At 37.4% G+C, this 15,079-nt stretch overlaps 3 protein-coding genes across 4 annotated transcripts; 2 read left to right on the top strand and 1 right to left on the bottom strand.

The window, feature by feature from the left end:
• Positions 1-5,118: 5,118 nt before the first annotated feature.
• Positions 5,119-5,631, bottom strand: LOC134674187 (protein Vhl). Its single transcript, XM_063532245.1, has one exon. It carries the CDS (start codon positions 5,629-5,631, stop codon positions 5,119-5,121), a length of 513 nt encoding a protein of 170 aa, XP_063388315.1.
• Positions 5,632-7,500: 1,869 nt separating this feature from the next.
• Positions 7,501-8,895, top strand: LOC134674116 (trafficking protein particle complex subunit 2-like protein). Its single transcript, XM_063532171.1, has 4 exons — positions 7,501-7,573; positions 7,807-8,018; positions 8,126-8,302; positions 8,597-8,895. Exons 1-4 carry the CDS (start codon positions 7,541-7,543, stop codon positions 8,640-8,642), a joined length of 468 nt encoding a protein of 155 aa, XP_063388241.1. The 5' UTR covers positions 7,501-7,540; the 3' UTR covers positions 8,643-8,895.
• A 1,954-nt stretch (positions 8,896-10,849) lies between these two features.
• On the top strand, positions 10,850-13,098 carry LOC134674241 (small ribosomal subunit protein uS10). Of its 2 annotated transcripts, XM_063532305.1 has the most exons (3): positions 10,850-10,957; positions 11,226-11,387; positions 12,856-13,098. In XM_063532305.1, the coding sequence occupies exons 1-3, from the start codon at positions 10,955-10,957 to the stop codon at positions 13,060-13,062; spliced, it is 372 nt and encodes a 123-aa protein (XP_063388375.1). In that variant the 5' UTR covers positions 10,850-10,954; the 3' UTR covers positions 13,063-13,098. The 2 variants fall into 2 exon arrangements, with proteins under 2 accessions (XP_063388375.1, XP_063388374.1); XM_063532304.1 differs by lacking the exon at positions 10,850-10,957 and having other exon boundaries at positions 11,220-11,387.
• Positions 13,099-15,079: the final 1,981 nt, after the last annotated feature.

Below are 15,079 nucleotides of genomic sequence, written 5' to 3'. Positions count from 1 at the left end.
CTGATGATCATGAGTGAGTTTCATAAATGCGAAACTTTGCTTTTGCTTAACTTCATAACTAAATGACCTACAGACTTGAAATTTTGGATTTTAAGTATGTGATTATAGCTTACTGGATGACCAAAATTTCTGCGTTCTGGTCTTATCCAGAGGTTCTCAAATAGGGGCCTGAAAATGCGGCGAAATGGTTCCAGTAAAGGATGGTACGGCAGTGTTTGCTTCGCGCTCGACTTGGCGGGGGCACTGCCGTGCCCCCCGATATTAAGCCTTGTCTCCATATGGAGACGGGGCTTTACCTTATTGGCCTATTCCCAATATCTTCATACATTGGTCCACATTGGGAACAAATGAAAATTATTATAAAAATATCAAATATTTAAAATCTTAAATAAGTTTAATTTTTCTTAAGGATATATATAATGAGAACATATAAAATATATTATATGTTTGACAATTAAAATTAAAACAAAGTAGGAGTAAATATACTATAGTTCGTTTTTAGGGTTCCGTACCCAAAGGGTAAAACGGGACCCTATTATTAAGACTCTGCTTTCCGTCCGTCCGTCCGTCCGTCCGTCTGTCACCAGGCTGTATCTCACGAACCGAACCGCTAGACAGTTGAAATTTTCACAGATGATGTATTTCTGTTGCCGCTATGACAACAAATACTAAAAACAGAATAAAATAAAGATTTAAGTGGGGCTCCCATACAACAAACGTGATTTTTGACCGAAGTTAAGCAACGTCGGGCGAGGTCAGTACTTGGATGGGTGACCGTTTTTTTATTGCCTTTTTGCATTATGGTACGGAACCCTTCGTGCGCGAATCCGACTCGCACTTGCCTGGTTTTATTTTTAGCATTAGAAATAAGGTAAACAATCTTGATGTGTCTTTTAATTGAAAAACACACTTTAAAATTAAGTTACGGCATACAATCATTTATATTCTTCTGCTTTCATAAGGCACTGGTCCCACCGCGAGCTAGTAAGCTATGAGCTATCGGCTATAAACACGAACAAAAGATAAGCACTCCCGTGTAAATAAAAGAGACACGGCGATATTTATAGCTCACCGCTGGGCGAGTAACTATAAATATCGCCGTGTCTCTTTTATTTACACGGGAGTGCTTATCTTTTGTTCGTGTTTATAGCCGATAGCTCATAGCTTACTAGCTCGCGGTGGGACCAGTGCCTAAGTGATAGTTTTTGATTTTTAAAAAGCGTTTTTCAATTAAAAGATCGCTTACCTTCTTGCAAGTTCTTTCTAATGCTAAAAAGAACCAACTATACACATTTACAATTTTAATTTTTTTTTTTTTTTTTGACAATTAAGAAAAATCATTTACAGTGAAACCTGGTTAAGTGGGACCTGGTTAAGTGAGAAACCTCTATAGCTGGGACTCATGGTGCGGTCCCGACACTTTAGCACTGAATTACCTCTGTTACTGAGAAAAAACGAACCTCTATAACTGGGATTCGTTGTTGTGATTTTATAGTCACATTTACCTCTATAAGTGAGACGGAGAGTGTATTTTACCTCTTTTACTGATACTATATTTATAAGATTACATTTTCCTAATTCTTTTTTAGAATTTTATAGGGAATTGACTTCTGTATCTGAGATAACGTCAATCTATGACCTCTCTAACTTGGACTTCATTGAACGATTTCTGCATTCTTACTAACTTTTAGTCTATCCACAAATTCCGCATTTGCCTAATTGTGTCTAAACAACTTCAAACTTTGATTTAGTTAATTTATCTAAGTAGCTAAAACTACCGAAACGAAAGCTGAAATTTTGATAAGTAACACGAAAAAATTAATTTTCCTTTATTAAATTTCTAATACGCAATGAAGTCCGTATCAAATTTAATTTAATTTTGATATATCTATCCATTGGAGAATCATTCAAAATAAATTCAAATAAATATTTAAACAGGCTTAAAACATATTTAGGGACAAGGATTATTTTACCTTATTTAGTTTTAAAGATATTAATTATTAAATACCTTATTAACCACCTCTATAACTGAAATATACTTTATTCTCACCTCTATTAATGGAAACCTCTGTAAATGAGACAGAAATTTATCTGTACCTGGCTAACTGGGAACCTGGGTAAGTGGAAAACCTCTTTAAGTGAGACAAATTTGCTCGTCCCTTGAGATCTCACTTATCCAGGTTTCACTGTATTTACAAACAATATATATACAGTGGTACAACTAAACGAAATTAATAACTAGCTTAAATCTAAAATAGGCCCCTGAGGCATTGTACCAAGGATGCTGGCGGCATTTCCCCGCTGTATCGCAATACTGATACGTTGTGCGAGGTAGCCGCCAGCTCTTCGGTCACCAGTTACGTCAACCAGACGCTTCGCGATTTCTGCGAACAACTTACGCGCGCTGGGACCCCATGGACCTAGAGTTTCAACTCCAAATGGTACAAAATGGTACTCTCTACCGAGGCTTTTATATTTGTTACGTTTTAGAATTTCGGCGCTTTCCGCCGCCCCGCCCGCTTTTACAGTAGTCCGTTGGAGGTGGGACGGTGCCAGCGTGTCTACACAGGTAGCATCCCACACCAGCATCCGTCCCAAGCTCCAAGGAACTAAAGACACCCCGTCGGGCCTCTTGCCATCATCTCTGATAATGCCAGTCGGCTCAAGAAGAGCAGGCACATTGATGGTGGCAAGAGACCGACGGATTATGTCATTAATAATTATATATCACAGATGTCAAAATAAATGCATACAAAATATAAACACCTATTAAGACTCCATGCATTGCATACCTCTAGGTATATTGCCTGCAGGCATCCTTAACATATAAGACATATTTTATCACATCGTTCAAGTAACAACTTGAACTTTATACATGTCGTCGGCCGTGTTGCCAACTTGGCATAAATGATGCCAGATCTGGCATATTTTCACTCGCTTTGGCACCAAAATTTTCCATTTAGCATCTGGCATATTTTTTAGCATAATTTAGTTTAAGCCAAGTTTGCACCAACTTGGCAGCAACAATATGCGCCATCGCCTTATGCCTTATGCGGTTCATATTTTCATATGAATTTTGACTTTTGTGAACGGATGGACGTCAAGGGATTATATAAAGTTGGTCAAGCAGATCTTGTCAGTAGAAAAAGGCGGTAAATTTGAAAAAAGTATGTTTTTTAAGTGTCTAATTTCAAGTGATATTTTAGCATAGGTGTTACAAAAATCTTTGGCATAATTTTGGCATAATCTAGACATTAGTCTAGCATTTTTTCAAAATCCGAGTTGGCAACACTGGTCGTCGGCCTAAGTCGCAAACCTCGTAACTCCTTCGGGGGCAGAGATGCGAAAAATACTTTATAAAAAGTATTTAAATACAAAATACAAATACTTCCTTGATAATACTATTTCAAATGCAAAATACAAAATAGTTTTTGAATTTGTATTTAAATACAAAATACGAAATAGGTATTTTCAAAATACTTTTTTAAAATACAAATACTTTTCGATAAAAGGTACTCTGAGTAGTGAATACCTGTCTGTCTGAATTAAAAAGTATTACTCGGAATTTCCGAGTTGAAAAGACTCTCTTTATTCTTTGAAATCAATCCTCTATCTAAAGTGCAAGTTTCTAGTTGTTTGCTCATATTAACCGGTAGGATGCTAGGATGTAGGTATGGATGATGGTTTTTATCAACCAACTTTTAAAGCATTAATTTGTAATGTTTCACAGCTAGTATAATGCCTCTCGTTAGTGTGATGGAAACGTCTCGTTTGTGTTTCACCAAGGCAGAAAAGTTTGTTCTCCTCTCGTGCCTTGAAACCCTCCCAACACTCAAGATTCCACTTTTTTAAACACTCGCTACGCTTGTGATCATGTGCGACGTTACTAAACAGATTCAACAGTTCCATGTTAAAAGAATGAGAGAGTTGCCAGGATTGTAACATCAGAAGAGATTGTAACTCCTACCTACATTACCTACCTACTATAAAGTATTTTGTATTTTGAAAATAGAAAATAGGTCCCAAAAACTATTTCAAATAAAATACAAAATAGTTTTCTTCAAAAGGTATTTAAATATAAAATACAAAATAGGTATTTTGCATTTTGTATTTGCATTTTAAATACAAGTATTTCACATAAGTCACATCTCTGTTCGGGGGAGTTACGAGATTGGCGACTATAAGTATTGGTGTCCAAGGTAGCAATTACTAATTTCCTTGAAATGGAGTTACGAGGTTTGCGACTTAGGCCGACGATGTATGTCATCTCATCATACCATAATACAGTGTAAACTCCATATAACATCACTCAATATAACATTTCACTCCCTATAATGTTGTCATTTTTGTCTGTAGTTAGATTACTTTAATGTTAATTCATCTCTAACAAAAACTCTATAACGTCAAAGAGTGTCCGGTCTCTTCAGTGTTGCTATACCTAGAGTTTAACCCTTCACCAGGCTAAGGGATATTTTCCACATACGGCACTTCAAACATGTGTTCTATTTTCGATGAGTAAGACTGACATTCAATTGTCATTTTTGAACTGTCAGCCTGGTAAAGGGTTATACTGTAATATCATTGACCTAAATGAATAAATAAATGGCCATGTCAAGTGTTTACTATCTTATACCTAACTGAACAGACTATAGATGGGTCTCTATTGTTTCCCAAATAGTTTTAAGTTATAATGTATTGTTTGTCCGAATTTTCGTTAGTCACAATTGGTTTTTCTCAGAAACGCGTAACTTTTCAGGATTGCCATAAAACAAACCTAACCTAACCTAACCCATCTATAGAATAACCTTACGAAAATCCTGAAAAGTCAACGGTTTCAGTTTTATGAGTAACAATAATATGACAAACAATACATTATGACTTAAAAGGGACCCCACTATAGATGTGTAGAAGCTGATTACACAGCAACAATATTATTCCAACAATGGTAGTACCAAGAATGTATGGCTCTACCGGTACTGAAAAAATATATACATATGACGGGTACCATCCCATGATGCTGCGGGTTATCATCGTAATGACAATAAAAGTTAAACAGTAGACTTGACAACAAAATTCAAAATATGACAACTTTGTAACGGTGTCAATGTGAACACTATGTCATGGATCCCGGCGATACTCTTTGGGTGCTTGAATAACTTGAACGAGCTGCTTCACATCCTCGGAAAGTGCCTTAGGGAGGCCCAATGAGTCTACCTGCTGCAGGTTAGACAGTGATAGCGCTACTTGCAACAGGGCAGTGTCTCGGAGTGAGCGGAGACTCACACTGATATTCCAATTATATCTGTAACGCGCATCGCTTATAGGAGCTCTAAAGATGGCCTGCGCACCGACATTGTAGCGCTCCCCTGTGGCCACGTCCGTGAACTCCCACGTGTGAGTAGCGTAAGTATTAATATCGCAAAAATCCGTCGGTTTCAGACAGGCGTAGAAGCGCCGACGTCCGGAGAAATCTCTCCACCAGACATTCACAGATCGTGAAGTGACGTTAGTATAACGTATAAACACTCGATGGGTTGATTCCACAGACCTGACTAGCTCCTGCCCGCCGTGGTCATCCACTTCGTATAGTAAACCTTCCTCTGCATTCCGTAACTCTTCTAATATCGCCATTATTAATTAGTTAGAAATGCAGCTATTAGATTCCTTGCATATGCATGTTTGCACTTATTTACTTTAAACACTAATTAAACTGTTCCTGTTTCCTTTCAAATATTCCCTTATATGCGCGTCAGAAGTATCGTAACATGATCGTAACCCAGTTATTTGATAACAAGCAACAGGGGGTCAGTGTTGCCAGGGCTCTGGAGTCATAAGTTACGTTTCGTTTCCCTAAAAGTCACGTTTTTGCTGCTTAAGTCACATTTTTATATTGTTGTATTGTATGGGTAGGTAAATCGATTTTGCTAGAAGAAATTCAGAAAATAATATACTAGGGCCTTTTTTGGACATTGTGCGAGGTGATTACTTGAATAGGTAGGTCATACTGAACAACTTTTTCTATAAAACCAACCCCGAAATTCCAATAAAAAAATGGTTGTCTGTACAGCCGGTTTACGGACGATAATTTTGCGTGATATTTAACGTCATAAGAAAACGTGGCCGTAACGTTACCATGGACATGAAGATCTGTCCACAACGTGACACTTTTTCGTGCATGCTACCGGTGTTCATCGATTTATAAGACGTTATCACTCCAAAAAATTGGCCTTCTCATAGAAAAGGTCGACATCCACTCGACCAAAATGTATGAAACGGCCAAGAAATTTTTTGTGATTTCGAAGTTGGTTTCATAGAAAAAGTTGTTCAGTAAGGCCTAGCTAATCACCTCGCACAATATTGGTAGTTGTTCAAAAAAACGCCCTGTATTTCACAAAAAATCTACTAACTTTACATGAGTTTTAGGGTTCCGTTCCTCAAAAGGTAAAAACGGAACCCTTAAAGGATCACTCGTGCGTCTGTCTGTCTGTCTGGCCGTCGATCACAGCCTATTTTCACGGAAACTACTGGACCAATTAAGTTGAAAGGTACACATATGTAAATTAGTGACCCAAAGACGGACATGTAACGTAAACAAATGAATTTTAAGCATGGGGGCTACTTTTGGGGGGTAAATGAGAAAGTTACAAATTAAGTTTCAAGGGTTCCGTACATTATCCAATTTTTAACAATGTACTTTTAAAAGTGAAACGCGAGTGAATTGCCTTTAAAAAAACCCGTAGGGGTCGGATCAAAAGAGATTCTCAAAATTAGCTCTTTCATTTGATATGTAACACAACACGATATAGTTTAAAAAACATTATTTTTAATTTTTCCTTTACCCCCCCAAAAGTGGCCTCTATGTTTAAAATTCATTTATTTACGGACGATGTCCGTCTTTGGGTCACAAATTTACATATGTGTACCAAATTTCAACTTAATTGGTCCAGTACTTTTGGAGAAAATGGGCTTTTGGAGAAAATGACAGACGGACAGACAAACGCAGGAGTGATCCTATAAGGGTTTCGTTTTTTCTTCTTCTATGCGTAAATAATTTACCCCCGGATAAAAATAAAACAGTAATGGTTTTTGAGCGCTCAAAAATCTCAAAATAACTGATGCAGTGCAATGAGTAGTACAGACTAAAAGTAAAAGAAATGAATCATTTCACTAAAAAAATAACTACTACTATCAAACTAAATAACATCGTCATGTCAAGGTAACAAGTCTCATTTTGCCACGACTATTATAATAAACATGACGGTGGATGTCAGTGCAAGTGTCAACTTGGGTGCGTTCACTGCGTTCCTAAATAATACGATTTGCAGAACTAAACTTGTCCAAAATTCGACTAGCTTAAAAGTCACAAAAATTGCCTCAAGATCGTAAGTCACGCACATGTCACACGAGAAGGCGAAAATTCACGAAAAATGTGACTTTTGTGACCATCTGGCAACACTGCAGGGGGTGTCAAGTTGAAGAAAGAGCTGAAGAGTATGAAGTTAGCAACAGACCAGACAGTTGTCAACAAAACTCGCGAAGGATGGCCGTGTGTGTGGCAGTTATAGGCAAAGATGTAAGTTTCACAAGCTTTTCTAAGTTGTTTTTTGTAGTTTACACAATTTTTAAACGTATATGATACCAACTCTAATCACTATATGCTCACATTCTTGCAATAATTACGAAGAAACAAGTTTTCAAGAGTCTCACAAATCAATATCTGTCATTACCATAGACAATTGGGTAGAAAATTTACCCATATAGCAGGGTAATTAGCTTCTTGTTTGAATACTTTTTTTCTGTTTGCAGAATTCGCCGTTATACATAGGCGGAATAGGAAATGACACTGGAACTGATAATGAACTGTCTCGTCAATGGCTCGTCCACACTGCGTTAGATGCGTTGGAAGAGCGATTAGCCACCACGAATACCAACAACGCAGCAGCAGGAACAAATACCGCTCGAGCAGATCTCCGTGACTTGTATTTAGGACTTCTTTACTCTACTGATACGCATAAAATGTAAGTATCTTATCAAAAAAAATCTACTTAAAAACTCAGCACGAAATGGGTTGTGTTCATTCCATTAAGACTATTTTATAATTTTACTATTTTTATTTTGGTTTTAGATACGGCTACGTAACAAACACAAGAATTAAATTAGTTCTTGTGACGAGCTCTACGTCGCCCAGTGGAAGTAACATAAGAGATGCAGAAGTGAGGACGGCTTTACGCCGCTTGCACGCACTTTACGCTGACGCTATATGCAACCCATTCCATTTACCGGGAGATCAAATAACTTCACCGTAAGCTGATCTACTTTTGTCCTGTTTAAGGGTCTCCCCTGATATATCGACGCGCATTCGGCAAAAGCCGATAGGAAAAAGCTTTATGTCCACGCAATAAGAGCGAAAAAGTCGTCGTTCGGCTCGGCTCGCATCGGCCGGCGCCTGCCGACGCGTCGACGGCTTTTTCGCTCTTATTGCGTGGACATAAAGCTTTTTCCTATCGGCTTTTGCCGAATGCGCGTCGATATATCAGGGGAGACCCTAATACTTTACAATTTCATTAAATAATAATGAAAATATGTTTACTTTCAGGAAATTCGACAAGCAAGTCAAAAGTTTAATGCTAAACAACGTTTAATAGTCAACGCTATAGTTTATTCCAGGATTGAAAACATAAATGGATGACTATTAATAGAAGATAGGTGCCTATCTTCTTGTGTTTACGTTTAATGTAATATATTTTGATTTGGTTATAGGAGTTTCTGCGTTAGTTTGTACTTGTAATAAATTATTTATATTAATTCATGTTAGTTTTAACATCATATATAAAGTAGGATAAACCTATATCTCATTTATTTTTACACCTACAAAATAAATGAAAAATATATGAACGCCCTTTTCATTTTAGTAGTAGTTATTACTGTTAGTAACCTTTTATGTAATCTCGTCCTATTTTACAATTCTTAGTCATTCAATTTTATACAATAAGTACATATGGTGCAAAGAATATAATACTCACTAGGAGAAGAACGATAACTCCGTACAAAAAATGTCCCCAAACGTTCATACGTTTATACTAGTAGCGCCTTCGTTGTGTACCAAACTAGGGATGTCGCGGATGCAGATTTTATGACATCCGCGGATGCGGATGCGGATATTTAAAGCCTCACATCCGCGGATGCGGATGTCAAGATTTGGTACTTAAATAACGTCAAATATTACATTTTTTGAATTTTTTATTTAAATAAAACGAAACTTTAAATATTTGAGCAAGAATATAGGTGCGTTTTATTAAATAAACAGTAACTTGACGGACTTTTCGGGATCTAGACGATTTCGTTATATATAATGACGAAATTACCTAGCACTTACGCCGCCGGCGCCGCCGCTAATACGTTCCTGTTACCGACTTGGTCGACATCCGCATCATGCGGATACACCGCATCGATTTTATGCGGATGCGGATGCAGATGCGGAGATTGAAAATAATGCGGATGTTCCGCGGATGCGAATATTCGCAACATCCCTGTACCAAACACTAGAGTTGACAACCGGTTTAGCCTGGCGGGTATTGGTATTATAGGTATATAGTAATTCTGTTGATAAACATATTTGTTATCTTCATATCACGAAATATATGAAAGATGCAAATAAACCATTGTTTGTGGTATCATCAATTGATTTAAATAAAAGGCATGTTTATGTTTATAACATTATATTATTTATTAAAAAATGTTTTACATATAAAAATATACACTGAAAACTGGCAACTTAATAAAAAAATAGACATTAATAAAGCACATTCACAAAGTTTTCAGTATTATACAAATAACATTAGGCATGCCTACCTATTACACTTTACACACAGACACACTACACTTTACGCACGGCATTTTACACAGATTTCCAACTTGTATTCATACATTTCTTCACGGTTAATTAATACGCTTTCCAGATGCGTTATGACTCGGTTCTTTCAGAACCCACTAAAGCTGTAAATTTCACTCAGGCTGCTTCCACAGCCGTTGCTCCGCATTTAGCACATTTTCTATATGCATTGCTGTAATCCATGTAGGCACAGACTTACAGTCTTAAGTGGTAGTACCGCTACGTTGTATTTATTATTTAAAGATTTAATAAATAAAATTTTCATTATGAACTTTAACCATAGCAGTTGGACAGAGTCATGGACAAATATATTTTTTATTATTGTGGGTAGACGTACCTACCCTCCATATATTTTATGAACATTGATACAGACAGTTGGAAGCAAATATTCATTATAAAACTTAATCGCGTGTAATTGAGTTTTAAGCGTTTTAAGTCCCGTTTTATGTTTAATAATGTATAAAATTCGTGATAATTTAAATCAGAGTAGGGAGCAATGTTGCTGTAGAAAAATGTTTTTATTTTTATTACTCGCAATTTTTTCTCGGAGGCCAACGCACACATACAAGCTTCAGGCGCACACATGCGCAATTATTTGAGGGCATAACTTTCTTAGGAAGTGAATAGGCCTTGATATGGTGCTACTTTACCGCACTAGGTCATTAATTAGTACTATACGCGCCTGTCGAAGAAATTGGGTAATCAAAGTTTTAAGCTAGCAACATTTGAAACATCAACATGCATCAACGTCGCGTTCATTACCTCTCTGCCAAAAGTTTATATTTTACGTTTGTCTTTATACTAATTTATAAAACATTTTATAATATTTTGTTACTTTGACATATATTTACTTGAAATAATTTAATTAGTGGATGTGTTAGAAGGGACAATCAAATCAATTAGATTCGGCAATAGAATATGGTTTCCGAACGAATCCTAGAGCAACGCTACATTAAAAAAAATGGAAATTGTCTCTTTCTTGTGACAGAAGTTGTTCTCCGGTTCAGCGCTGAGCAAATTTGATTTCAAAGTTGTTTATCTCGACCGGGAAATCGCACGAACATGGTAAGTAATCCCTAAACAACGCATTTCAGCTTAAAATTATATTTTTTGTTCACAGAAATCGTTTTTTACCTAGATACGAGTGATCAAATAGATTTTTTAGGTTAGGTCTACACGTGCCCGTTTTAGGCCCACATACGACCATATTTCTATTAAATAAGCACTCTTAACTCATAAATTATATGTTTCAGTATGTTAATTGCACAGTTTCCTCCATATTTTGCAAATAAACATCGTGAGTCATACATTTCATCATATTTGTGTGATGCAGGCAGCCGCTGTAGTGTCAGGCAAGGATATCGAGAAGCCACAGGCTGAGATCTCGCCGATCCACCGCATTAGAATCACGCTGACGTCCCGCAACGTGAGGTCGCTGGAGAAGGTGTGTGCTGACCTCATCAATGGCGCCAAGAAGCAGAAGCTGCGCGTCAAGGTTAGTTTAAAAAAAACTTTTTTTAAAATATAGTTTTGAGACCCAGATCATGAGATTGGATATGGTGGTTAGTGCAACCATGAAGACTATTTTCTTAAGTGTTTCCACATCACATCCATATGAACTGCATTAGCAGGGCAATTATCATGTTATTGAACTATTATAGCTGGTGCCCACTGATATACTGGATTTCCCATAATTTCATCCTATATCCTCCTAAGTCCCTGCATAATTTTTTTTGTACATGGGTATTCCAAAATCTATTTTGAACTTTTATTGTGTAACTAAGGGTTCCAATTTCAAAAACAAAACAATTGCTTCTGGGTCTCAGGAGGATAAGGTGAGAGGCCAAAGAAAATATACAGTCTCCATCAGATATATCGGAGCAGCCGAGGTGCTCATAATATCTAAACACGCACTCTAACACATTGACAAAAGAGATATTTGTGAGCATCTTGGCCGCTCCAATATATCTGATGGCGATTGTACCAGATGTTCTGCTGACTTGAAATTATAACACGTTCCCTGTGCATGCATCATATGTGTAGCATTTTAGGGTACATATGATACGTGCATGCACCACTAATGATGCACAACCCCATATAAACTTAAAGCATTGCCAAAATTTACACGTGTGAGCTAGGTCTTTTTTATTTGCATGCACATACTGGATATGAACCTTTTGACAAAAAACATGTTGCACGTGAGGACTCAATTTCTGATTCCTAGGTACACAGGGAACGTGATAATATTTCCCCTTGCGCCTTGATGAAGACACAGCAAGTCCATACTGCTGTGTTCACCAAACAGGCGCTATAGCAGCTCTCTTCAAAGTGCAGAATGCCTGTCTGTACACCAGTCTGCTCATAGGAGAGATACAAAACTTAATTTAATTCTGTTTCTTCTACTCGGAATATGTTGTTTCTAATATTCTAGCCGCCCACATATGTAACGTTGCCTAGACAAATTTGCTGATTAAATCAAAATACAAGGCTTTTTTATAGTAGATAACAATAAAAATGCGGCTAGAGGATGTATACTGTACAAAATTAAGCTTTATAGGTAAATAAATGATGAAAGTATAACCTTAACCTTCTTATCTGTGCAATGTAGATATTATTACCAAGAATTCATCTATAAACGTATTTACGCTCAGGAATGTATCTTTGACAATAACAAAATAAATACAAACACGTATATTTATTTCCTTATCACGGAATTTCCCGCGGACAGATTTCCTCACAACCACATTGATAGCATTCAAAACTGCAAAAATATCGAATAATAAAATAAAAATGGCCTTTATTACTTAAGTTTTGTAACATTAATACTCTATTTATTTAAAAATATACCTTATTTTCACTATACAATTATTATATATTACTATTTTATAGTTTCCATCAACAACTTCAGCTTGTCCTCCGCAAAAATATTGAATCTATAATTTATTTGAATTATTTTCTTCCAGGGCCCCGTCCGCATGCCCACCAAGATCCTGCGCATCACCACCCGCAAGACCCCCTGCGGTGAGGGCTCCAAGACCTGGGACCGCTTCCAGATGCGCATCCACAAGCGGGTCATCGACCTGCACTCTCCCTCGGAGATCGTGAAGCAGATCACCAGCATCAACATTGAGCCGGGTGTAGAGGTGGAAGTCACTATTGCTGACGCGTAGGCACAGCTGCCAAATAAATCTATTTTGGTTTAAGGAGTTTGAGTTTTTCTTTTACTTTTACCTGTAGAAAGAAGCGCCTGGCGTCCGTTGGCTCGACGACATCCGGAAAATTGCGGGACACTTCTGGATGAGATTAGCTCAGGACCGGGACAAGTGGCGTACTATGTAACATATGACTATGCTCAGCAGTGGTAGTTAAAGGGCTGATATGATAATGATGATTTTACCTATAAGTGACGTTCCACGGAAAGGTACCTTATGGCGGCTGGCGCTTATGTTGCATAGCACCGCAATAGTGGAGCGGCGTTAATGATAGCGTAAGCGCCAACCGCCACGCCGTAAGGTACCTTTACCCGTGGGATGTCATCATGTCACAAATAGTAAGGCCGCGGACTGAACGCAAGCAGACCAGATCAAAGCGCTCGACCTAAAGTATGAACGGCCTTCATTTGCCGCTTGCGTCCAGTCTGCGACTTAAGGAAGAGAGGAGAATTAGAGTTATAAAAAACCGGGCAAGTGCGAGTCGGACTCGCGCACGAAGGATTCCGTACCATAATGCAAAAAGAACGGTCACCCATCCAAGTACTGACCCCACCCGACGTTGCTTAACTTCGGTCAAAAATCACGTTTGTTGTATGGGAGCCCCACTTAAATCTTTATTTTATTCTGTTTTTAGTATTTGTTGTTATAGCGGCAACAGAAATACATCATCTGTGAAAATTTCAACTGTCTAGCTATCACGGTTCGTGAGATACAGCCTGGTGACGGACGGACGGACAGCAGAGTCTTACCCTTTGGGTACGGAACCCTAAAAATGGCTAAATTCCTTAATTGTTTTGCCCAGATGGGATTTTCCAGGTTTATATCATGCGATGATGTAATGTCACGACCACGTCATAAGATGAGATGTTTGGGGAAAAACGAGTGCATCCGACATTTCGTTTAATTGCATTATTATTAGTACAGTTGGCATCAATCGTAGTGGATGAGAAATACGTGACACTAGAGGCAATTAATTTCGAACGTGAACTGTACCCGAACCAGATATGTACATACTACTATACTATCCGCAAACCAAATTGACGACCGAGGTTATATCACTATCTCTCTCCCTTTTGCAATAACGACGTAAGCGTGAATGAGAAGTTTTACGACCCCGGTCGTCAGTTTGGTTTGCGGATAGTATAATATACATGTCGGTCGCACTAATATGCCAGTAAGAAAGAGATGCATAGAAAGTAAGTTACGTTCACGCAAGCGTTTATGTCAGAGCCAAACTGGTGGTAGAGGTACTGTAGTATTAGCACAAACTGAGAAACCAAAAACTATTTTTTTGGAAAATTAAAAAATAACACTATATTGCAATTGTGTAATTCGTGTAGTAAAACAACTATCTACTTACTAAATAACAATTCATCCCTTTTCCTACAATGCAGACTTGAAGAACAAGACTTAACACCAACAAATTTAATTAGAAATATTCATTTATCCTTACAGACAGGGCCGGATTAACCCTAAGTCAAAGTAGGCAACTGCCTAGGGGCCCCGGCTCGGCTAGGGGGCCCCGGCGGCTCACTGTGCACCAAATAAAATTTTCTTCCATATGGTCAAAACTCATGAGTATTTTTTTTATTCTTATAATGAGTATACTTTGTTATTGTTTTTTTTCAATCCATTGTTTAAATTACTCGTGTAATTTAATTACTAATTGAATTACATGTAATTGAATTACAATGTAATTGAATTACATAAAATTTAATTACATGTAATTAAATTTTCTGTGTAATTTGCAATTGTAATTACATTAATTAGTAATTAAATTACTCAATTACTTTTCATTTACCTTTTTAATAATATGCAAATATGAACAAATTTACTTGGAGTAATTATAAAGAAAAACTTTTATGAATTCCTTTATACGCTGGATAACGTTATAACATATTTTTTGTCCCTGGAATCATACCTTTACAGGGTACTATGTGACAAACCACGTTGAATATGGCGGTCGGCGCTTACG

This window comes from Cydia fagiglandana, chromosome 19, assembly GCF_963556715.1.
Source record: "Cydia fagiglandana chromosome 19, ilCydFagi1.1, whole genome shotgun sequence".
Taxonomy (NCBI): Eukaryota; Metazoa; Arthropoda; class Insecta; order Lepidoptera; family Tortricidae; genus Cydia; species Cydia fagiglandana.
This window is presented reverse-complemented; position numbering and strand designations above follow the sequence as displayed.